The sequence below is a fragment of the Piliocolobus tephrosceles genome, chromosome 11 (genome assembly GCF_002776525.5).
Source record: "Piliocolobus tephrosceles isolate RC106 chromosome 11, ASM277652v3, whole genome shotgun sequence".
Lineage (NCBI taxonomy): Eukaryota > Metazoa > Chordata > Mammalia > Primates > Cercopithecidae > Piliocolobus > Piliocolobus tephrosceles.
Genome location: NC_045444.1, coordinates 51,611,152 through 51,637,840, shown reverse-complemented (window position 1 = coordinate 51,637,840; position 26,689 = coordinate 51,611,152). Strand labels below are relative to the sequence as shown.

The 26,689-nt window shown below is 34.5% G+C and overlaps 1 protein-coding gene across 5 annotated transcripts in view; it reads left to right on the top strand.

Moving 5' to 3' along the window:
* GALNT3 (polypeptide N-acetylgalactosaminyltransferase 3) overlaps nt 1-17,060 on the top strand; it is a 48,032-nt gene extending 30,972 nt beyond the window's left edge. For 4 of the 5 annotated variants that reach the window (XM_023188114.2, XM_023188116.3, XM_023188113.3 and 1 more), the window contains 8 exons: nt 2,806-2,955; nt 5,271-5,505; nt 5,982-6,099; nt 7,591-7,791; nt 9,788-9,919; nt 10,127-10,228; nt 14,970-15,122; nt 15,959-17,060. In XM_023188114.2, the coding sequence (XP_023043882.1) occupies nt 2,806-2,955; nt 5,271-5,505; nt 5,982-6,099; nt 7,591-7,791; nt 9,788-9,919; nt 10,127-10,228; nt 14,970-15,122; nt 15,959-16,081 (1,214 nt within the window). In that variant the 3' untranslated portion in view covers nt 16,082-17,060. The remainder of the gene's footprint in view (nt 1-2,805; nt 2,956-5,270; nt 5,506-5,981; nt 6,100-7,590; nt 7,792-9,787; nt 9,920-10,126; nt 10,229-14,969; nt 15,123-15,958) is intronic. The other variant, XM_023188117.3, reaches the window with a different exon arrangement.
* The last annotated feature ends 9,629 nt before the right edge of the window (nt 17,061-26,689 follow it).

Below are 26,689 nucleotides of genomic sequence, written 5' to 3'. Positions count from 1 at the left end.
GGTGGTATCCAAAGTCTACTTGATTATATGGTGCTCTTTCTATGCCATCTTAGAGCTTGAATATAATAGTTTGGATAGTGGGTATGCTGAATGAAATTAGAATCCAAGGATGGACATATTCAAATATTTTCAAATGCAGAAATGTATGAAACACCATTATTCCTAACTGTGTAGTCCTCAATGTGAGACTGTTATTGTAAGACATAGAGGTTAAGAGCACAGACTTGAGCCTTTGAGTCAGGCTGCCTTGATTTGAATCCCAGCTGTTTTCCTAACCAACTGTATGACTTGGGCAAGTTACTAAACCTCTCTGCCGTGATTTATCAGTAAAATGGGAATAATGCTATATTTCATCAAATGTATTATATGTCGTTAATTTATAAATTACTAGAGAAAACCCACAGCTAATTACACTTAACATGCCATTGATTATAAGAAATTGATTATAAGAAGAATCCAATTGTGTAGCTTAAAATTGAGGAAATACAAAACTGGTACATAACTTCTAGAGTTGTTTTAAAGTCTAAATGCATTAATATAAATAATATATCAATAAATAATATAAATGAATAGTTAAAAATCACTAAAGAGTCACCGTGTTCTATTTTATTTCATTGTTCTTAAATATTCCAATATTACTTACCAGGTTAGCCAAATTCTTTAGTACATTTACACTTAAAATTGGAAGTCAAATACTAAATTACACATTTTAAATGGAATCACAAGTCTAATTTAACAAATACTCTAACCTGTAAATTTTCAAACATCATAAGTATTTTAAATATTGTATCAAACAGATACATATTATTTCAATGATTACAAAATTTATTCCTTAATAAATCCAAGTTTGGAGTCAGATTCCTGAAGGGCAGATGTCTCATTTTATCCTTCCATCAATGTCTTGTGATGGTAAGTCCTATTATCCTCATCTTGAATAAACTGAGACACAGAAAAGGTAAAATTCCTTGCTCAAGGTCACACAGCTAAAAGTAATTGTGCTATAAAGTGAAATCAGGGGATCTGATTTCATGTAGCTTTCTGTTCTCAACCTCCCAAATAAAGGGTGTGCATGGGAGATAAATTTAGGGGGCAGATATAAATTTACAGAAAGTTCATGTGTTGTGGGTAAGTTAAAATTTTTATTTTTACAAATTCCAACAGTGAGAGGGTATATTGAAGGAATCTGTAGTAACTCCATTTAAAATAATTCTAATCAAGAATGTTGAAATTTTTAGAAGTCTCTTAAAACAGAAAATATTTATGATTATATATTTAAGATGAGTTACAATTCTGCTTGTCTTTCTGAGAATTATATCTGAGGGAGGTAGAAGGTGTTAAAAGCTTAATCTGAGAATTATTTTGAGGTAGTTAGAAGGTGTTAAAAAGTTAATCTATCACTCTGAGATAACAGTGTTTAGATAGATTTATTTTTCCACAAGGGTTGTTCCTGCACTTACCTCTCTTATGAATGTTTAAGCTTTAAATAAGCAGCTCTCTTAACTGAACTACTGGAGAATTGAAAAAAAAGGTTATATTATCACAGATAAAGTCAAAGTCATCTGCATTTGCTTCTAAAATCTGGCAGAAGAAAACTTTTACCCCAGGATATTCATTGATTTTCTTAACATTCCCAAATCTTTTTGAGGCTATGTTTTGGGCCCACGAAGGCTGCTTGAAGAACTGTATTTTGTACTCAATAAGAAATCAAAAATGTAATTGTGAAAAGCAGGCTTAAGAAGTTGTTTCAGAATACGAACAGCTGGGCACAGTGGCTCAACCTGTAATCTGAGCATTTTGGGAGGCTGAGGCCTGCAGATAGCTTGAGTTCAGGAGTTCTAGACCAGCCTGGGCAACATGATGAAACCCCATCTCAAAAAAAAAAAAAAAAAAGAAAAGAAAAGAAGAATTAGCTGGGCGTGTTGGTGCATGCCTGTGGTCCCAGCTACTTGGGAAGCTGAGGAGAACTGCTTGCGGCCCAGAAGCAGAGGTTGCAGTGAGTTGTGCCACTGTACTCCACCCTGGGCCACAGAGCAAGACCTTGTCTCAAAACGAAACCAAACAAACAAAAAACAACACTTGATTGACATTTGTTAATAACTCTTTTAAAACCTATGATCTCAATTTTTGCTTATTACAAACCTTATCCAATTTGGGATATTGAATATCTTAAAGTATATACCCAATACTAAAATTTGCCTGTTTCATATTTTACTAAATAAAACTCCGTCAGGAGACTCCAAAGCTTTCACAAATTTTTTCTGCTGACTCTGTGTAGGAATCGTCTCAAAATGCTATAGCTGTGGACTTTCTGACTTGTCTCAACATTTTGATCTTAAATTATTTTGATCCTTAGTTAAATATCAGAGGTCTTTTGATATTTGATATTTTTCTTTAAGATTTCCAGATTTAAATACTAATATCAAAGCCCTGAATATCTTTTTGACCAAATTCCATATCTTTCACTCTTATAGTCAGTCTTCTCATACCTCTAAATGAGTCTTCTGAACAGCTAGGGTTGACTCCATTTGAAGGTTCTCACTTCCCTCCCAACACATTATATTTATCGATAGGAAGTATACCGAATAAGTATGTGTTACAGTGTTATGTGTTACAGTAGTGATCATTTGCATAGCTAGCCTTTTTCCCCAGTAAGGAGTTAAAATTTTCATTTTACTAGAAGGACACATGCAACTGTTAAGATTATGAATTTGGAAGGATCATTACTCTGTGGTTTCATTAGCTTTCATAAGCTATATATGAAAATAAATTTAGAAAGAATTAATCCTGATTTGTTTTTCCTTACAGAGTACTTACATGATAAACTAGATGAATATGTAAAACAATTTTCTATAGTAAAAATAGTCAGACAAAGAGAAAGAAAAGGTCTGATCACTGCTCGGTTGCTAGGAGCAACAGTCGCAACAGCTGAAACGCTCACATTTTTAGATGCTCACTGTAAGTATATATGTATGGATATGGTTGTAACATTTTCCCTCCCTCTCTCTCTAATTTGAAAGGTAAGGAAGCCTCTTCTTTTCTAAATGCCTAATTGCATTTTCTTTAACAGCGTTTTCAACTGGTGATTATAGCAATGACAGCCCAAGCAGGTAACAGCTCAGCGGAGAAAATTCCTTTCACTTATGCAGAATTCTTACCTCCTTTGTGTTTAAGTTTCCTCAACTTTAATGTTCTCCAGTTACTAGCTGTTCCAGCCAGTTATCCTTGCCTCATTTTTTTTTCATGTTTCTTTTCTGTTTAAAAAAAAAAAAAAAAATTTTTTTTTCTTTGTTGTTGTTTTGTTTTTCTTGATTCCCACACTTTGAGTGAAAGCTTATTTACTATTTAAATGTGGCGGGGCACAGTGGCTCATGCCTGTAATCCCAGCACTTTGGGAGGCCACAATGGGTGAATCACTTGAGGTCAGGAGTTCAAGATGAGCCTCGCCAGTAAGGTAAAACTCCATCTCTACTAAAAATACAAAAATTAGCCAGGCATGGTGACGTGTGCCTATAATTCCAGCTCTTAGGGAGACTGAGGAATGGGAATCACTTGAACCTGGGAGGTAGAGGTTGCATTGAGCTGAGATTGTGCCACTGCTCTCTAGCCTGGGCGGCAGAGTGACATTCCATTTCAAAATGAATGAATGAATGAATGTATCCACCCTATCATTAAACTTTGTCCTAGTACTGCTGCTTTTTTATATTTTAGTTTTTTTCTTTTTTAATTTGCAGACTCCTTGGCATAAAAAGGAGTCTGCGAATTTTCAAAAAAAACCCACAAAACCAAAATATGTTTATATATATAGTTTTTATGCCAGGTTAGGGGTGCCCCATCCCATCTTCTTTGGTATCCGTTACATAAACATTGTCAATTTTTGTTTGACTTTGTTGCTGTTGGTTTTTCTTTGTCCTTTAATTTTTTTCAGAGTCAAATTTTTTAAAGTATTTAGAAAGCATTTTTAGAGTCAATGTGTCATATGCATGCTAGTTATTACTAAAATGTCATTTAGTCCCTTGAGCTTTGAGTTTAGTGGGCTATACTCTATGAATGTCTAGCTTTGAATTGGCCAGTGCTTAGGTTATGTTTCACCCAATTACTGGTTTTGAGTACACACTGATCATTACAGAAGGGCTTTTGCATGTGCTTGGGTTGCTTAGAGCCATCACATTCAGTTCTCTTTTAATACCAGACATTTAGAAAATGAAGAGAAGACTAAAGGTAATCCTAGAGAGGTGTTTTAAAAAGGAAAATACCATCGTCTGGTGTTTCTTCTCCTTGTTCAAAATTACAATAAGATCATACTGGACATTCTTACCCACTACCCACTGGGTGAATGTGTCTGATGGTCCTCCTGGACCGTGACTGCCAAATACTGCTTTGTGTGGAGCCCAGAATAGGACAGCACATTCATTGGCTGAACTTGCTGTGTGTTGTATAAAACAGCCTGGCCTGTGAGCAGGGCCTAGACCTATCACAGCATGAAATTCCTTGGCCCTCCCTTTATATTAGGTCTGGGGCAGCTTTGAATGATCCTTCTTCTCTAGTTGCTAAAATCGGAATTTATACTGACTCCTTATTTTCTCCTAAGACCCAGTCAGATAAATGAAAATTTCGATTACCGTACTTTACTCAGGGAGACACAAGTTTAAATAAATCAGAACACGTTTAGGGCCAGGTGATGTGGAACAGCAAAAAGCTACCTTTGATTCATAGGTCATTTTAACACATCATCTAAACTTTAAATACACTAATGTTATTTTGCATCTTTTGTAGAAGAAAGAAGGTCATCGTCTATAGGGAAGTTTTTCTAACTGTACTGAATCTTGTTTCACCTTTTTCATCCTACCTTCATCTCATCACAAGAAACCTTTAAGAAATCTCACCTTCTGGGGATCAATTGTACAATGTGGTGATTGTAATTCATAATAATGTAGTGTCTACTCAAAAATTGCTAAGAGTAGATCTTAAATGTTCTTAACCACCCACTCCATAAGCCGATAAGGTGATGGATATGTTAAGTAGCTTGATTGTAATAATCATTTTAAAATGTATACATATATAAACACTATGATACACACTGTAAATATGTAGAATTTTTATTTGTCTGTTATATCTCAATAAATCTGAGGGAGAAAGAAGTCTCCATTATATACATGTTCAAAACACAAATTGACTCTGTTATTCACATTTCTCTGTAAACCTTCACCTAAATAACTAAATAAAAAACTTCATTGTTTTTATTGAATTAGTTAAAATTCTGTTCCCTCCAGGTGAGTGTTTCTATGGTTGGTTAGAACCTCTGTTGGCCAGAATAGCTGAGAACTACACAGCTGTCGTGAGTCCAGATATTGCATCCATAGATCTGAACACATTTGAATTCAGCAAACCTTCTCCTTATGGAAGTAACCATAACCGTGGAAATTTTGACTGGAGTCTTTCATTTGGCTGGGAGTCACTTCCTGATCATGAGAGGCAAAGAAGGAAAGATGAAACCTACCCAATTAAGTAAGATGATTGCTCTCAGAGTTTTATATTTACACCCTGTACCATACATTGAATACGTACACACTGTTTGCTTTATAGCAATTGCCTCTGAGGTAATTGATAAAGAACACACATATTCTATATAAAGAGAATCTAAAAGTCATTCATTTGTATACTCACTTACACATGATGTTGCTGAGTAAGAGGTAGCAGTAAGTGAGCTCTTATGTCCTCCTCATCAATCATTACTTAAAAATCTTAAAGCATGATTAGGAGAAGACATTTAAGTGTGCTCCAATGGGAGCAGACACGAGGTACTCCCCTCCACCCCAAAAATCTTGACTTTGAAGATAGCATTTCTAGTTTTTATTAATCTGAATAAAAGCTTTGAAAATGTGATATGGCTTTAATTTTTTAAATTTGATTCAGCTCTTAAAATATGCTTTTTTATCTTGTTTAGTTTTTATAACAAAATTTGACAATGGATTATTTTTCAGAACACCCACTTTTGCAGGAGGACTTTTTTCCATATCAAAAGAATATTTTGAGTATCTTGGAAGTTACGATGAAGAAATGGAAATCTGGGGAGGTGAAAATATAGAAATGTCTTTCAGAGTAAGTTTATGGAAATTAAATATTGCAGATATATTAAACAATGAAATATATTGTGTTCTAATTGGCTGGTACAGATGATTACAGATGTGCGCACTCTACTTTTTGTGCTTTCTAAAACTTAATTGCTGGAAATTATGGAATAAGAATATTTTCTTTTAATATGTAACTTAATATATTTGTTCATTGTTGCCAATGTAACAAGAGGAATCAGTTAAACTCCTGTGTCCAGGCAATAACACCAATTAATGCACTTGTAGCTACTGAATTCCAGCCAAGATAAATATAATTAAATCTAGTGCTTCAGGAAATGAGTTGATCATCAAGGGAGTTAGAATGGAAAAACATTTATGAATAATTTTAAAGGACATTGGACTTAACTGTTTGGATTGAATGAGCTGGATTTTTTCTATACATAAGTTAATATGAAAAAAGGCTTTGGGTAGACTCCGTATGTACCTTATGTATTTGATTTCATGAGTTTCATTTTCTGCAGTAACTTTATCATTCATTTTTCATCTCTTAGGCTGGAATGTAGTGGAAAAAGAACTGAACTAGGAGTTAGAAGATTTAAGTTTTGGCTCTGGCTCCATCACATACTGGCAGTGATGATCTCAGCCAAGTTTGAACTGCTTATGGCGGGGTCTTGTTTATTTATTTCAGTATTTCCAACCCCTAGTACGTGTTGGGTCACAAGCACAGTTTGTTAAATTGAACGTATCACTGAGTCTTCTCATTTGTTCAAGAAAGAAAGGAGAGAAAGAGATTGTAATCACTTGCTCTACTACTAGCACATAGTATTAAATATGACTTATTTTCTGATTCTTTGCTTGGTAACTATGACAGAGTCAATTATTAAGATATTTAAGTGAAAAGGCATTGATTTCATGATTTGCCATTTTATTTAACATTAATGCAAATAAGGGTTTTTTTGACATTTTATCTCTAAATTGGCATGAATTTTTAAATAATCATCCACTACTTTGCAAGTTCAATAGAATGGTCATTGGTGATAACAGCCATTTGGAATTGTTTTCTTGGTTACAAAATTGAATATACAAGAGGTAAATAGGGTCTGAGTCCACTTCTACCCAAGCTTAGAAGAGAAACTCTAGTTTAAGTGAAGTGACTATGTCAGTAGTTCAGACGAAGTCAAATGCGTAAGAGCCTTTAGTTTTTTGTGCGTATTAGAGAGCTTACATAATTATTTGCAAAAACAAAAGCCTGGAATTCATTTTTATGAAAAATCTGAAATCACCATTTTGTTAACTTACTGAAAATGCACTTCTGTTATCTTTAGTGTCTATGCCATTTAATGAAATAATTCCTTACATTTAAGAACTTAAGTTGAAATGGCAGGGGACAGAGACTATTTGTAATATTGTAATCTCTTCTTTAATTTTGTTTTTCATAATATCTTAAAGGTGAACTTAAAAGCAACAATTTGATTTTTCTAAAATACTGTAAATTTAAACAAATATCATTAATTATCAGGTATGGCAATGTGGTGGGCAGTTGGAGATTATGCCTTGCTCTGTTGTTGGACATGTTTTTCGCAGCAAAAGCCCTCATAGCTTTCCAAAAGGCACTCAGGTGATTGCTAGAAACCAAGTTCGCCTTGCAGAAGTCTGGATGGATGAATACAAGGAAATATTTTATAGGAGAAATACAGATGCAGCAAAAATTGTTAAACAAGTAAGTTAAAGCTAGGTAGTTAAATTGCAATAAAACTTATAACAATTTCACATGTCCTTTTGCTTCAATTCATCTCAAGTACAAAACATCAAAAAATTTGAAAGTAGATTTTTAATTTTAACTCTTAAAGTACATGACTTAGGAATCCGAGTGTCCTTTTTTAAGAAAAAAGCTAAATAAACTACTTTTTAAAAATCAGGAATTCTACTTGATGTTTTTAATATGAAAGATATTTCTTTTTTTTCTTTTTCTTTTTTTTTTACTCGAAGAAAATTAAGTAGAACTGTTTTTACTGGTTTTAGGAGATATAACACCTACATAAAAACACCTAAATAAAGGTTCTAAGTGACTTTTTGCACTGGAGATACAGTGCCTTAATGTGGCATGAGAATAAACCAGGAGTGTCAAGCCTTTTTTTTTTTTCAAGCTCTAGTTTCACTACTTACTGGAGATGTTACTTTGGCAAAGCCTTTGATAATGTAAAATAGGGAAGGCACTTCATAGAGTGGCTGCAAGGTGACTGGACATGGAGTGCATGCTTAACATGTTGCTTTTCTCTCCTTCCGTGTTTTAAGAGATGAAATATATGTCCTGCCTCTCTCCCAGAGTGGCTGTGAAATAAGGAAGTGATAAGTGCTAACAAATATATGGTACTCTTGTTATTAACCTGCCATAAATAGATTCTGTTCTGCAGAATCATGAAACCTAATATATTAGAAGTGAGTTCCAATACTCTTACTAATATTAGATAAGGTAAATTAACTAGATAGTTTAAGACCATGCTTCAGTGAATAGTACTCATCTCTTTATAGGAAATAGTGCTAATTTGCAGGGCGAGGGAAGGTGGAGTATTTATTGGGAGTCAAGGGTATCAATATTTTGACTGTTGTGGTAAAGAACGATTTGGTTACCTCTTTCGCCTTTTCTTTGGTCTCCAGTATCTCCCTGTTAGGATGCAAATTCAGAGCACTATTGAGTTAGATTGCTATCTTTTTACCCAAGGCCGTGAAGATAAATTGGGCAGATTGTGTACTGCACAATAGCACTTGGCTAAGCAGGCAAGTGTACACTAAATGAAGCTTATGCTCTGCTTGTCCCCCACAAAGGGGCACATGAGTCAGCAAATACCTGTTTGTTACCACAGGACGCATAGATCTACATGGTAAATGTAATAAGCTAGCCAGAAGTCCTAAAGACTCATACTTTTTGCTGAAATGCCTGGGTTCAGGACATCAAAGTCGGCATAAGAAAATGTTTTCTTTAGTTGAACTGATAAGATTGAGTATTTACTTTTGCATACATTTAGATATTACATGTACTTTTTCTCTAATATTTTGCCTGTAGGTCAGATACCTTGAGGTTTAATAATAGTTTTTTTTTTTTTTAATTATTTTCTTAGTCCCTTAAAATAAAGGGAAATAAAATTCATTTAACTTGAAAATTGCCTTTTTATACTAAAGGTTCAGTTGGGGATATTGTTAAGAACAAGCAACATCCTGAAACTAGAAAAATTACTCCCAGTGGGTTATTTCTTGCTGGTGGTTTTCTGTGATCTCGATGGAGAAGAGATAGAAGTTGCATTGTGTATTGGCACAGTTTATCTTTACCTGATTTCTCACATCTCACTTTGCAGATCACTTTTAGGTATAAAGTTGGGAACAATTTTGGATGCGCCTACCACCATTACTTTGCTCACAACATTTTACTAGAAATCTTTGTCTTGTAGGGAATGTTTGTGGCAAAAATGGAGAATAAAATAGCATCATTTTAGTATTTTAATCAGCACTGAAGTGGTCTTGACTGTCTTTTAAAGCCAGAAATGAACAGGCAGGCATACTTTTTACTTGAATGAATGATGAAGGCTGTTGAATTGCCTCTTGAATTTTTAGCATGGATTTTCTTAAATACCTAAATAGAAATACAAATAGTAGCATTTTAAGTACTTTATCAATGTTGTTTTAATTAAGCATTCCCTTCATTTCTCATCTTTCTACAGAAAGCATTTGGTGATCTTTCAAAAAGATTTGAAATAAAACACCGCCTTCAGTGTAAAAATTTTACATGGTATCTGAACAATATTTATCCAGAGGTGTATGTGCCAGACCTTAATCCTGTTATATCTGGATATGTGAGTATTTTCCTGTTCCTTTTGTACTTAATATACTCCTTGCCACCAACCTTTATGTGGTTCTAAGAAAATTGCTGAAATACTTTCTGGTTTATTGCTTTTGAGATTTTACATTATAATCATTAACATTGCTTTCTAAATTATTTTAAAAATATATAAACCACATGGATTAAAAAAACTTTTCATAACTTGAAAATTTTCCTTCAGATTAAAAGCGTTGGTCAGCCTCTATGTCTGGATGTTGGAGAAAACAATCAAGGAGGCAAACCATTAATTATGTATACATGTCATGGACTTGGGGGAAACCAGGTGAGCACTCACTGCATTAAAAATCCTTCACTTGTAAAGCATTTACAAGCACAAGTGAGATGTTGCCTATATTTCAGAAGTCCCAAAGCAGCTTTTATACTTGGGTAAGCTGGTGTGTGAAATGTTTTTGGACTGAGTTTGGCAATTGATATTGATGAATATTTTTTTGGTTTTTACTCTGGCTCTGAAAACAATTTGAGTAGCTTAACCATTCTAAGAAGAAAAAAAAAAAAAAGGAGGCTGGGCAGAGTGGCTCACGCCTATAATCCCAGCACTTTGGGAGGCCGAGGTGGGTGGATCACTTGAGGCCAGGAGTTCGAGACCAGTCTGGAGAATATGGTGAAACCTCATCTCTACTAAAAGTACAAAAATTAGCCGGGTGTGGTGGTGCATGCCTGTGTTCCCGGCTAGTCAGGAGGCTGAGGCTGGAGAATTGCTTGAACCACGGAGGTGGAGGTTGCAGTGAGCCGAGATCACGCAATTGCACTCCAGCCTGGGTGACGGAGTGAGACTCTGTCTCAAAAACAAACAAACCAAAAAAGAAAGAAAAAAAAAGGAAAATGAGAAAATAATAGAATAATACCATTTGAATTTTTTTTTAAAAAAAGAAACTTCTATGTAGCTCTTTGATGCTTTGACTTTTGCATGACTATTGGCATGGTAATTTTGCAAGTTTACACATAAAGGCCACATATAACTGGATTGAATCACAAATTACTTCAAGTGTTAATAACAAAATAGAGCATTATAAATTAATTTTGTGGGCCACAATATTATTTCAATATGTTCCTCCTTCTCCAACAAAAGAGGATGATTCTCCTTGATTAGTGACATCCCTGCTTTACTACCTTTTGACGATTTTACTGATTAAGATTCAAATGTCAAATATTACTGTTTACGTGCCTATGGGTAGAGAACATGTTATATACAAAGTTTCTGGTTTTTTAAGCTTCCTTTCCTTACCTTTTGCAAATTAACTCTTGGAAAGATTAGACTATTTCTCTCATTTGTTCATTCAACAAATTAATTGAGTGAGCCCTGCATGCCATATACTCTGAGGAGTTCAAGCTATTTAGACTCTGACTCCTTTAGGAAATAGGTAAACCAGCAGTTCCTGAGGATAAAGCATTCAGAGTGTTCTCGGGGTATAGAAAAGGGCATCTGAATGAGAGTGGGTGCCACACATTTTCCTGAGAAAGATGACATTTGAAAACATTAAAAAAAAAAAAAAAAGTAGGTAGGAGCTAGTGAGGTGGCTGTTGGGAATGGCAACAGAATAAGAAGAGTGTGAAGGAAAGCGAACTGAAGAGAAGAGCCTGGAGTATCTCTTATGGGCATTGCAGTTATTTCGATGTAGAGTCCAAGATGTGTGTGGAGGAGTTTTGCAATAATTAATATCCATGATGTCCTATTTTAATGGGACAAAACTTTGAGATGTCAGTTTTAGGAAAAAAGAACCAGTTTATCTCCTGGTCCATCCTCTTCTGTATTTCTTCCTACCCATTAGGCTCAGCTTAATCTAGTTCTAATCCTTATTCACCTAAACCAGTCTTTCTACTGAGGGCACATGATACAGATGCCCAGAAACCAGAGCTGGTGAACTGGATCTATTGCTGGGTGGTTAAGGTGTAATTCTGAAATAGGATGGAGATATATATGGACACATACAGACATACATACATCAATACCTATATCTATATACATATATCTGTACATATATGTGTATGTGCATAAATCTATATGCATCTTTTTAAGAATGTTCTTACCCTTTATATATTAGAAGAAAAATAGTTACATAAATAATTGCATCTATGGAAATAACACTGATCTATGCTTGTAAAAATTAAGATTTTGAGCAAAAGGAAATATCTCCGCATTTGTAAACATCTTATCACTAAATGTAAATCCTTATAAATTTCTCTTAGGCTTCTTCTAGCATTACATTTATTTTATCTTAAAAGCTGAAGATATATTGTACACATTGCCTTTTTCCATTTTTCTGTTATTGTCATAAAGATAATAACAGCTTTATGATAGCTCTGTATCAAAAATATGTTTACATTTTAAATAGAATATAGCTATCTTTTGGAAATGGGGGGATGGGAAAAATTCACATATTCTTTCAATAAATATTTGTTTAGAACCTATAAAGTAGCTTGTACTGACTGTTCCTGTAGTGAAAAGACAAAGCTCCTGATCTTGTGGAGCTTATGTTCCACAGGAACAAAGAAAAAAATATGTAGTTTTGGGCATGAAGTAAAATATAGCAGGTAAGAGAATAGTGTGTTTTGGGGTGGGGTGGTTATTTTAAGAGGTGAAGGAAGACCTTTTTGGAAAAGCGATCTTAGAGTAGAGGCCTGAATACTTTGAGAGAGTGTTCCAGGAAAAGATGCTCATCTTGGAGGAAGGATTTCCAAGGGTGGAAGCCCAGAGGCAGATACATGGAGAAAGCAGACAGCCAGTGTGCCTAGAACAGAGTGGTCTAGCAAAGAGGAGTAGGAAATGAGGTCAGGGACATTGATAAGGACCTAATCATGTAGGGCTTAACAGGCCCCATTAAGAAACTTGGACTTAATTCTGAGTTTGACAGAAATGGTTGAAGAGTTTTGAACAGGAGAATAAATATTATCTGGTGTACATATTAAATAGAAAAATTTGGCTTTTGCTACCCTAACACAGCTATTGATTTTATTTTGGTTCATTTCCTTGACATTTTATTCTTAATCGAGCATTGCACTTAAACCGTTTTTAAAATTTCAGTTCCCTGAGTGCTAAAATTTCGTAATATTATATAACTTGATCATTTTTTATATTTCCTTTTACTTTTGATCAGATAATGTCTTTATAGCATAAAACTTCATTGTAACAGTATTCATGTATGCCAAGTAAAACCAAATATTTTGGTTATGTGACTAGGTTGGCCAGTATTACTAGAGCAATGTAGTTTGAGTCATTATAACTTGATTATGTTTACTGCTTTGCCTCTTCCACTTTCTCTACTCATTCTAATGGGCCTCTCCAACATTCTTAGCTATTCATTTATGTGCTCTTTTTTGTTACTAAAGTACTTTCAATATTTTCCATTTTTTTATCATTTTTCTTTTAATGACTTTTTAATAATGGGTAAAATACTTGACAGCCTTTGTTACCATCTATGAGATCTTAAGGCTTCTCTTTCTTAGCCAAGTATAGCTAGAATGCTATTTTCATCATCTAAACCCATTTTCTTCCAGTGTTTCCATCTGAAGAACTACTAGTTATAAAAATGACTGATGTTTTGCTTGTGGGCGGAGATAAATTAAGCATGAGACTAAGAGTAGAGAAACTCAAGATATGTGGCTCTGTGAATTCAGCAAATGTTTGTAGAGTGCCTGCTCTAATATACATAAGGAGTTTAACACAGTGCCTGCCTAGCATGTAATAAGGACTTAACAAATATTAGTGCTCCTACTAATTATTTCATTATTGAAAATCAATTATGTTGACTTATTTTATCTTTATAATGTCAATATTATGAGATATTGGATTTGTAATGGGTTTTATGACTCGATAAATTACCTGACTTCAGTCTATGGGGAAGCCCGCTCTATATACCACACACAATTCTAATACAGTGCTAGAGAAGTTATGTCTGATGTACTATGGGAACCTTGAAAAGAGTGTAATTTTGTGCAGCAGGGCAAATTCAGGCAAAGCCAAAGAAGGAAGGTAATATTTGAGTTGGCTCTTGAAGGATTAAAAAGGAGTTAGCCAGGCAGAAAAGGGTCAAAAATATATTCCAGGCAGAGGACAGACTGTAAAGCAAAGTCTTAGAATTAAGACTGTTCTGATTGGTAGAATTGTGTGAAAGAAGCATAATATATAACTGGGGCAATGGTTGATGCAAGATCAAAAATGAAAGATTTCATGTACCAATTAAGGCGTGTGGACTTTATCTCAGCAACAGTAGTGATTCACTTAAACAAGGGCAGTCAGGGATCAAACCAATGCTATAAAAGACTATCTGGCAGCAGATTGGATTGCTGGATGATAGGAACAGAAACTGGAGGTAGCTGTAGGTGTTTCAGTAAAATTCTGAGAGTCTGAGTAACAGAAGTGAGTACACGGAAGTAAGAATGGATGGGATGTTAACATCTGAGAGAAATAGTATAGCTAAGGGACGAATTACTTGGATATGTGGAGAAAGAGAAGCGTCAATAGTAACAATAGCTAAAATGTATGAAAACTCACCATGTGCCAGTCATTGTTCTAAGTGTATTATATGTATTAACCCACTTATCTTCATAACCCTGTGGGGTAGGAACTATTAAATTACCCATTTTCAAGTGAGAAAACTGAGGCATGGTGAACACCCTGAACTAGTTTAGTGAAAACACCTTTAATTGAGATGAAGAAGAGCAATGGAACACTTGTGGGAGAGAGGCAATTAAGGTGCTTATTAGCTCTTCATTCCCTTTTCTGAGGAATGCCTGGGGTAGTCTCCATTCTCCTTGATAACTTCCAACTTGTGGTATGGGAGGAAGACAGTACCTTCTTAATGAAGTAACCAACTGTTGATGAAGGAAGGCTATTGTATCGTCTATCATAAAAACTCAGTGTATGTTTCTGATAACTGTTTTTATTGTATTATTTTGTTGAAATAGAAATGACTTCATTATTTAATGAGGTGCTGATTTATTTATTTATTTTTCAACTGAGCACACGGGCTGCTTTTGTCAATAACAGTGTATTCCTTCCATAGTACTTTGAATACTCTGCTCAACATGAAATCCGGCACAACATCCAGAAGGAATTATGTCTTCATGCTGCCCAAGGTCTCGTTCAGCTGAAGGCATGTACCTACAAAGGTCACAAGACAGTTGTCACTGGAGAGCAGATATGGGAGATCCAGAAGGTACCTCAGTGCAATTAATTCATCTCTTTAACTGTTTTTCTTAGCTCTTCTTGCTTATCTGGGAAAATGAGTGGAACATGGTACATTAATATTATCTATCAGAATTTCTCTCTCTTTATTAACTTTGTTATTATGTGTTTCTACCCATGTGATAAGAGAATATATCTATGAATTAAGTACTCTTAGTAACAAAAAATTAAGTTGCTTGGTTGAACCATGATATATGCAGAACAGCACTTCTGTGAATTATTATTAGTCGCTTGCTTTTTACTATTTAGGGTTTCTTATAATGCTTTTGGCAACAGTCATTTTTTTTTTCTGGCAGAGAGAAGAAAAATTATTATATCTTCTCACTTGAAGAGATTAATTTTTTTCTACCCTGTTTTAGTACTTTTTCAAGAACCTAGAATTCAGAGAATACATAACAGGTCTATTCTGTTTTTAAACATGTTTAAGGCTTAGCTGTATCGTAGCAATTCTTACCTGAACATTGTTTTGTGCAATACTAGAAAACCTTAACACTAGCTTTTATGATGTATGATGTTTTTAAGAGTTTGTCACTTACGGATATATCAAGGGAATACTTCTTGTTTGAAAATGTGATTCAAACCTTGTTCTGTCTGCCTCTCTTCATTATATAATACCTTACTAATTGAACAGTAGTAGCTTAAAAAGGTGGCATTTACACTAGAAGCCAAAAAGAGTTTATCAGACATGGCTCACCTTAGAAAGATTTACTATTAGGTTTGCTTCAATGAAGCCATAAAATCTTTTTCATATTTATCACTTAACTATGAGTCTTGAAATTTAATGTCTGTCGTTTCCTTTTATTCTAGGATCAACTTCTATACAATCCATTCTTAAAAATGTGCCTTTCAGCAAATGGAGAGCATCCAAGTTTAGTGTCATGCAACCCATCAGATCCACTCCAAAAATGGATATTTAGCCAAAATGATTAAGTGTTCCTTAAAATTAAGTTGAAAAAGGAGACATTCTTTCTCATAAAACTGTGACTAGGCATACACTGTAGGTTTTGAAAATTATGCAAAAGCAGCTAAATGTAACTTATTCCAAGTGCATTTTTCTTATTTATATCTTAAAATATCTATGTAGCACTACTACAGAAATTCTGCAAGTTTCTGTTTCAAAGCACAGTAACTAGTAATACCAAAGACTATTTCAAAATGTCCAGATGTAGGGGAAGAGATGTTTACAGTATGATGAAAATAATTTTCGAAGTAAAGTGATGTTTGTGTGTTTTGTACACTTAGGGATATATATAGCTACATTCACACACTCACAATTTAAAATATTTCCCCTAGTTTTTTGGGGGGATAGGAAGAAAGATTTGTTACTGTATTTTTTTAACTATATAGAAATAGATCAGTGAAGGTCAGTATTGGCCTCTGTACAAACCAAGAGCTTTTACAGATCCAGAATTTATTATTTTAAAATGCAGGTGAATTTTTTTTGCTTTTGGTTTACTTGTCTGTTAAATGTTTCTTTAAACATGAAACTGAATAAGGAGAGGAGTATTTTTAACACTTAAATTTCTTGGCAATTTTTAAAACATTTTTTAGTCTGCAACCCACTCCACTTGAAGCACTTAAGTCTTCCTTAAATGACTTTTCTTAAGTAACGATACTGTGTGTTTTCCCAAAGCACTTTTAAAAACACTTTTATAAATTACTATCTGTTGAAAAGGTGCCCTTTTCCTTTCTGCTAGTGTTTTTTTTCTTACCAAAATTCACTAATCTTGAATGTTTGTGATATTAAATTTCAAATGCAGAATACTTGACTCATTTAAAGCTAAATTTTGTTACTGATTTAATTATAATTGTAATGGATTTTTGACTTTGTAATGGATTCTTTTCATCAAAAAGCCTTATTTTTTATCTATATGGAAAACACAATAAAAAATCCTCAACACTATTGTAATTATTTGATTAAGTGTTTTTCCTCTTTTGGGTAAAATCTATAATTGATAATAGGTGGGAGAAAATGAATTTTGTATGCTGAATTTCTAAGCACCTATCGTTTGTAAAGCCATCAGATATTTCCTGAGGCACAAAAAATGAGGAATAGCAAAATTTCTGTGTTCAATATTTAGAAAATTTTGTGTTAATTTCTGATACTTTTCCTTGAGCATCTGATAGATGACTTTTTTTTAAAAAAATTGATGCTTGCTTAGGAGATTGAATACTTTTTTTTTTGGTTTTGGTCATTTTATATTTAGATCTACTGTATTCTTGTTCCAGAAGTAAAGTATGATTGGTTTCATATTTTAAATCTGGCAGAGCCTCAGCTGTACAAAAAAGAGCATATGTTGGTTATTGACCCCATCTTCTCACTGTTTGTTTGTAGGTCTGAATTTGTATTAAAAAGCCTGCATTCTGAGCTGGATATGGTAGCTCAGCCTCTAAACCCAGCACTTTGGTAGAAAAGGTGGGAGGATCATTTCAGCTCAGGAGTTCCAGACCAGCCTGGGCAACACAGCAAAATCTCATCTCTACAAAACATAAAAATTAAAAAAATGAAATTAAAAATAAAATTAGATAGGTGTGATGGCACATATCTGTAATTCAGCTATACATGAAGGTGAGGCAGGAGCATTGCTTGAGCTTGGGAGATTGAGGCTACAGTTAGCTATGATTACACCACTGCATTTCAGTTTGTGTGACTGAGCAAGACTCTTTCAAAAAAAAAAAAAAAAAAAAACAAAGCCTACATTCTCCAATTGATTATTTCAACTAATGTGTATTATGTGCCTAATTTTCTACCAGAAGTTGTATTAGTCCATTTTCACACAGCTGTTAAAGACATACCTGAGACTGGATAATTTATAAAGAAAAATGGGTTTGATGGACTCACAGGTCCCTGTGGCTGGGGAGGCTTCACAGTCATGGTGGAAGGTAAAAGGCATGTCTTACATGTTGGGAGACAAGACAGAATGAGAACCAAGTGAAAGGGATTTCCCCTTATAAAACCATCAGGTCTCGTGAGACTTAATACTCACTATCACAAGAACAGTGTGGGGGAAACCACCCCCATTATTTAATTATCTACTACTGGACCCCTCTCACAACATGTGGGAATTATGGGAGCTACAATTCAAGATGACATTTGGGTGGGAACACAGCCAAACCATATCAGAAGTGCTGGTAGACAGAGTAAGACTTGTTATTGCTTTTGAGCTATGTCTCATGGGTCAGAAAGAAAGGCAAATAATTTTAAAGTAGATAGTACCAGTAGGCATGAATATCCATGAGCATATATTTCTCTTAGAAGTTATATCCCTGAACACAAAATTATTTATCAAATATATTTTATAAATGAACTTAAGAATATTTTTAAAAAAAACCAAAGTGAGTGCCCTGCATGTATCACTCATATGTTGTCATTATCATGATCCAACTGAAATCTACTTAGATTAGGTTGATATTATTATGAGAAAGTCCTTCTTACCTGATTTGGCAGCCTCAGGCTATTGCTCAAGTTTCATACAAATCATGTCATTAAGGACTGGACCTTTAGGGTAGGCAGTGCCTTTTAAAAGTCTGAGTTTTGGAACAATGATAACAGGGAGTTATTTATGGAGCCTGGCTGCCATCCACCTGAGACTTAACTGCACTCAAGTGTGAAATTGTGGAATTCTTGCTCAATTTGAAGCTACCATGGCAAATGGTCTGGTTGCTACAGAAGACCTGGCATGCTGCCTTCATTTCAGAGGACCAAGTCCTCAGAACTCTAGGTTGGTAAGCTGCACTGCCAAATCCACTAGGGTTAACCTGATGGGCGTCCACTGAAATCTGAGAGGGGATCACACTGTTAACTATAGGAGAAAATAAGCAACACACTAAAATTGCCCATTATTAAAACCAATGATGATAGATTTTTTTAAGCCCCTATATTACCAGAGACTAGTCTTGGACAATTTAGTTAAGTACTTTATATACCATCAAAATATAAGTACAAAAAGGACAAGGTTGACTTTATAAGAAAGGCTAGAAAAAAGTCAAATCATTTTTAAAATGCTGTTATGTGTAGATGAGAATTTTAAAAGATAGGGAAAACAAAAATCTAGGAAGATGCTGTACTCAGATTGCTTCACAATTCACTTTAAAGACAGCAGAAATAAATATCTTTAGACAATGCATTTTTAGTACGCTTTGTGCAGGAAAGATGTTTGCAGAACTCTCAGAAACCAGTTCATACTCCAATAAAAGGCCTTGACTCTACAATAGAATATCTGTGAAGGAATTAATATACATACAAATGTAGCGGTGTGTGTATGTGTGTGTGTGTAGTGTGTATATTTGAAATTAAAATATTTGACATCTTTTTTATGAATTTATATTTTAATTACCTTTTCCAAATTATCAACCTACCCAATCTTCCCTTTTGCAGTCCTACAGTCCTACCTTCTCCATATTACCAGCCTTGCTGCTAAAGAGATTCCTCCTGCACGCATAGTCCCTCTTCCTCTCCAGGCTTCCACAATATCTAGGAAATTTTTTTGTGTCTGTTTTAGGGATTTTATTAGGCACCAGGCACTAATAATATACAAAATAGTCCACATTTGAAGGCAGAGAAAGTTAGAGTTTAGTAATGTGCTCATCAGTGTGGTCTCATAATGATGTTTTAAAAAGAAATAGTCCCATGATGAATTCAGCATATTCACCTTCTGGTGAGTCCACTGACAAGAGCTAGAGGAGAAAACAGGCATCCCATATTTTAGAGGTAAACAATTAAAGTAATGCTTCTTAAACCTTATTGTACACACAATAGTAAGATTCTGACTGATTAAGAATCAATCAGATTGAATAAGATTCTGATTGATTAAGCCTGGGGTAGAGCTTGTAATTTTGTATTTCTGACAAACTTTCAGGTGATACCAAAGCAGCTGGCCCTGGTACCACACTTTGAATAGAAAGGCTACCCAGTGAACTAATGCCCAGGGTTCTCTGAGACTACCATGATGACTTTGACCATGCTTGACATCCATAATTACTTCGAGTACCACCAGAAGTCAATGCCTCTCTATCAACCATTATCATAATTATTCTTCCCTGGTAGCTCCTACATCCTTTGTATATCTCTAAGTTGATAAATCCCCCACCTTCTGATTGCCTTCTACTCTGCAAATTTCTTTGATTAGAAAACTCTTTTATATCAGCAATTTTGTCTCTGAAAATTCTATTTATTTTTTTGCCCTAACTGAAACTGGACATTAATTAAGGATACATCTTCCAATTCTAGTGAGGGTTATTGTTTTTTGTTTTTGTTTTCTGTCATTCCTCTTGTACTTCAAGGCTAGGATTTGGGATAGGTGTGTCCTTCTTCAAAAATGCCTCAGCTTATTTGAAGCCATGTCATGTGGATATATTATGCCTTGCCCCTTCGTGGTACTGTCAACCATGAATCTATAGGTCATTTATATTAATTCATTCCCTGCATTAATTGAATACTTTAGTTCCTGTTGGTCTTTCTTTCTTTATACCTCTACTTGTATCACTCTATGGGTGACTTCATTATCAGTGCAGATAACTCCAGCATTCTGAGCTCTCAGTATTTGATCCACATTTCCTTCCCTCAACCACACATTCGCTAGTCATCACTAGAAACCATATCTTCTCTAACATCTTGATCACCTTAACCTCTCTGACTACCACCTCCTTTCCTAGCTCATTTATGCTAGTTCTTGCTCTCTAGAAATTTTTTTATATCTCTTCAGGACTTCTAAATGATTGATTTTGCTACTTGTTCACTATCATTCTCCTCTAGTCTATACTTTTGTTCTTATCCAGAATGGTTTTAATATTTCATCATTGTAACAATTCTTTTTCACTGTCAATTCATGTGTCTGTTTTCCATCGTGCTTACCTAGAAAACCCCAAACCCTGGATAAACCAAAATATTTGCAACCACTAGTTCTGCATCCAAACAATTGTCATGCTGGGCACATTCACCATCTTTCTGGGGATATCCTGTTTCCTCTCTCTCTTTCATATGTTAGGTCTCCTGTTTTGTGTATACTATAACTTCCTCTTTCTTGGTTAACTTCCTCATTTTGGAGGAGTATATTACACAGTAATGTTCTGGGGAATGATTTAGGATGCATACAGTTTTTGAGACCTTTATATCCAAAATACCTGTATTCTACCCTCACAATTAGAAGGTTAGCTGAGTATAGATTTCTTGGATGGAATTTCTTTTTTCAGTATTTTAAAAGTTTTGTTTTTTTGTTTTTTTTCTAAATTTCAGTATTGAAAACTCCAGTCTATTTTTGATTCTTGATTCTTTGTTAGTGATTTTATTATTTTCACTCTGAATACTTATAGATATCCCATTTGCCCCAATGTGTTAAATTTCACTGTAAGTCTTATATTACAGTATGCTTTACTGTGCTCTTTAAATACTCATGTATGTAAATCATGAAAATCTTTTCCAAATATTTATTAATTTTATCCTTTGTAGTCTCAGTTTCTTTCTGGGAATCTTATTATATCAGACCCTTAACATATTGATTCTCTAGTCTATATAGGAGGGAAGATTTTCTGACCTATATTTCATATCTTTGCATACTCCAGGATGTATTCTTAATGTACTCCTTTAAGCCTTCTATTGAGTTTTTCTTTTCTGTCATTTGTAATTTCCAAGAGCACATTCTTGTTCTCTGAATTTTTCTTGTATACCACTATTATTTTGTGAATGTGACTTTTTTTCTTTTGTCTTTCTGAGATTATCAATAAAAATATTAATGGTAGTTCTTTTTTTAAAGGTTTCATCTACTTGCATAGTCTATTTCCTCCAAGCTGCTTTTTCCCCTCTATTTACTCTCTGCATTTCATAACAGATGCTTTCCTCTAATGTCTGGTGATTTATAATTGTTTATATTGAACAGAAGATTGAATACATACTAAAAAGCTCTTTAGTCTGAGGAGGTCTTATTGACTATAGTCTTTCCTGTAGGCTGACCCAACTGCAGCCATTGTGCTGGAAAACAAAATGACAAGTTACACCCCAGAGAAGAATCTTCCAATCACCCTGGAAGGTGTAAACCCGAGTATCATTGGGCGAAGAGGACTGGGGATACATTTTCAACATAAGATTCTTGTCCTCAACTGTGCTGGTAGCCCCTGTTCTACAAATACTCTATTTTATCCTCTCCAGTGAGTGAATGTCTAAGCTTCCGTTTGGGTGTGGGAGAAGAATGAGGAGTCTAACTGATTCGTAAATGGAGTGTCAACTCCTCTTCCTCCCCAACTCTATCTTTCTCACTTTTGGAGGCTCCTGGTTCCACTAGTTCTTGATTCTTTCTGTGGTTCTGTAGTATGAAATGCATTACTACCCTGCTTTCTCCAATGATAGCTTTGGACTAACTACTAAATAATTTGCTTTCCAGGCTTCAAAACGGTGTTGTCATTAAACTTCTCCTACTCTTCTCCCCATGGATATGTATTTTTTTCCTATATCTTTACTGTCATTTTAATGGGATTTTGGAAGAGAGCAGAAGAAAATGAGATAGAATCTGATATTCTTGACAAGAAATCCCCATTAATTCTTCCATGACTTCCAATATATCTTCCGCCACAAACAACTTGCAAGTTGCTACATTCAATACCCCTTTTCCTGCTGTCATTTACTTAATCTCTGCAGCATTTGAAACAATTGATTGTGCTACCACTTCTGAAATTTCTGAGACTCTTTCCCCTCTGGGATTCTATGGCACCACAAGCTTCTATCTTCACCTCTGCTTCAAACCATCATTCAATCTCACATGGACTAAAATGATGTCTTAACTAATTGCTGTATTTTTGGGTCATTCCCCTAGTTGATTTTTTCACAGCAACTTAACTTTTTAAATAAAAAACAGCATTGCTCCTCTGCTTTGTAACCTTCCAATGGCTCTCAAATTGTTCTTGGAGTAAAATTCTTGCTTCTGGTTATAGCCTGCAAGGACCTATATGACCAACTCCTTGCCAATTTCTCCTGCCTCATCTAGGACCGCCTTATCTGTGCTGAGTGTGCTTCAGACAGAGTAGTTGCCTCCTGGATTTGTCTCATGTATCAAACTGATTCTTGCTTTAGAGCCCACGTTTTCTTTGTCTGGATGTCCCTAGTAACAGTATCTTTTACATGTTTCTGTTCTCTGCTCAAATAAAACACTCTGAGAAGAGACCATCTTCTTCTATAAAGTAACCCAATCACTACTGAATCACCGTGTTTATTTCCTTGTTACATTTACCACTACCTGAAATTTTATGTGTGAACTTATCTTTTGTCTCCGTAAATGTCATCTTCACAAAAGCAAGATAAGAAATAACGAAATCCATATCATGTTCAAATTTAGGTAACTTCAGTATATCCTCGAAATAAAACAACACTATTTTTCAAGGATGTTTACAATAAACACAGAATTGGTACCAGTGAGGATGGACTATGAGCATAGGAATGGAGGATGAAGAGAAAACTATGGGCAAAAATAAAAAAGGACAAGAAAGACAGATTTTTCTTAGACTGATGAAGAGCAACAACAAAAATTCTTGATAGGAAAAGTTTTCTGAGAGGATGCATTATTTCTTCAAAAGATATGTTACAGAAAACATAGGTTTATTTACAATATCCTATAGTACAAGAATAATGGAACCAGGAAATAGAGGTACTAGTTCGCAGAGCACACAATATATCTATGAAACTCATTACTCAAAAGAGTTTATGTAAGTGGAAATTTTGAATAGACTCAACAAAATTGATGACTAACAAATTCACAATCAATAAGAAAAAATAGAATGTATAGCATGTCCCCATATTTTCAGAGTCACATAGAAGAGAGCATCTTCCTAAACATATCCCTTTGATACTACATCAGTCATAGCATGTTCCCTTGAATGTTAGTTATTAGAGTATTTGGTTTTATTTAATATTATCATAATTTTATGATATTCCTTTAGAATCTCAGCCACTCATTGTGTAAAGTATTATGGGAGAAGAATATTTTTTTTCCAGTGGATCTTTTGAAAATGTATCTTCTTTAAAACATGATGTTAACTGTGAAAAATACTTTTCTTTGAAAGCACAGGTGGAATTCATGGTGTCAAAAAAGTTATATTTAAGTATTTATTTTTAAAAAGAAGACCAAAAGCTTCTACTTGTTTGTAAAATCCTTGTTAACTAGGTGGAGCATTATTTCTGTTATTCTGTGTTAGAGTGCATTTATTATTTTATTTTTCCATCAGAGTTAGTATTGCCAGCAATAGAAATTAACTCTGGATGATTTAAGTGGAAAAGAAGTTTGTTGAAAGGATATTGAGTAGCTCGCAGAGTCATTTGGAACACTAGAGAAAAGGCTTAAAAAACGGGCAGGCAGGATAAAACAAAGCGCATAGCTTTGAAGCTAAAATTATGCTGCAGAACTTGACTGGTGAGGATATTCTTTCTGCTGCCAGAAAATGCTAGATGAATGGTTTGTACCTCTCATTTCCCTGGCATTGGCATTGTTTGCTGCTGACATTGGCTACTGGATGACCCCTCTGCTATAGCTGTGACTAGATCCTCGAAGTAACTGCTATCATTATTGCTGCCAGAACGAATTCTCCACTGAGTGCTTCTTTTCTCACTAGTTCCCAAGTCAAGACAACTTTCGTACAAACCTTAGGATTTGAAAACCATAGCATACTCTTCCTCACTATTTTTTCCTTTAAGCTGTAAACATTTAAATGATTATACACATATATAAATGCCATTCACTTAATCATATTGTAGGCACTTTCTTGCTTTTGTTGACTTTCAAATAGGTCAAAGATATTACTATATTTTTTATTTTGTACTCTGTACAGTTAGATGGTATATTCATAATTTGTTTTCTCAGAACAGTAATTTTTATTGTTTTTTAATTAATTATTTTTGCAAAATAATGTATATATAATAAAATGCACAGAATTTGAAAGTTCAGTTTAATGAGTTTTGACTTGTAGATATCCTTGTAACTGCCACCCAAAACAAGATCTAGAATATCTCCTTCACACCACAAAGTGTGTTAGGTAGTATATTAATATTTTGTTTTCTCCGAGCAGCAATTTTTATTGCTTTTTCAAAATTAATTCTTATTGCAAAATGATTTATATATAATAAAATGCACAGAATTTGTTCAGTTTAATGAGTTTTGACTTGCAGATATCCTTATAACTGCCACCCAAAACAAGATCTAGAATATTTCCTTCAAACCAGAAAGTGCTTTGCATCTCCCTCCACTCAAACTTTCAACCCTGAAAGCAACCATCCTGATTTTTATCAGCATGCATTAGCACCAATTATTTGTTTGTTTCATCTAAATGGAATAATACATTACATATTTTTGTACCTGCTTTTGGTTGTTCATTATAATGTTTTTTGATATGAATCCGTGAGGTTTTTGTCTATTTGTAGACTTTCTTTTCAATTGCTGAGTATTATTCCATATATAGATAAACCACAGTTTCTTTGTCCGTTCTTTCATTGACAGGCATTTGAGTTATTTCAAATTTTTGAATATTTTGAATAAGGGGGCTATGATCATTCATATACAAGTCTTTTTATCTTTAAAAAAAGTGAAAATGTGGCGGGGCGTGGGGGCTCACGCCTGTAATTCCAACACTTTGGGAGGCCGAGGCGGGCGAATCACAAGGACGAGGTCAGGAGATCGAGGCCATCCTGGCTAGCACTGTGAAAACCCGTCTCTACTAAAAATACAAAAAATTAGCCAGGCGTGTTGGCGGCTGCCTGTAGTCCTAACTACCCCGGAGGCTGAGACAAGAGAATGGTCTGAACCCAGGAGGCAGAGTTTGCAGTGAGCTGAGACCTCTCCACTGCACTCCAGCCTGGGCGACAGAGAGACACTCCTTCTCAAAAAAAAAAAAAAAAAAAAAAAAAAGCGGGGGTGGAAATCATTAAAAGGTTTTACTTTTTCACTGGAGAAAAAGTTCTATAGTGAAACATCTTTAACATTTTCCAGTGAAAAATCTTTTCACTTTTTTTAAAGGTAGACACCTAGGAATGGATTCATGGATACCATGTATGTTTAACTTTAAAAGGTATTGCCATAGGTTTTTTTAAATGGTTGTGATATTTCACATTTCCACCAGCAATATTCCCAGTGGTTTCACATCCTTGCCAAAACTTGGTATTTTCAGTCTTTTTTATTTTAAACATTCTAGTATGTATCTTGTGGTGGTTTTAATTGTTATTTCCCTGATAAGCACCTTTTTATGTTCATATTAAACAGTCATTTTTTTTGGTAAAATGTTTACATATTATATGCATATTGATTGAGTAGATTTCTTCATTATTGATTTGCAGGTCATTGTATATTCTACATACAAGTCCTTTGTTAGATATTTGTATTGTAAATATTTGTATTGTAAAATATTTGTGTTGTAAATATTGTCTTCAAGTCTGAAGCTTGATTTTATTTCTTATAATATTTTTTAATGTGCAGAAGTTCTTATTTTTGATGCTGTGTTATTTATCAAGTTTTGTTTTATGTTTGGTGCTTTTTATGCTCTAAAGAAATCTTTGCCTATCCCAAA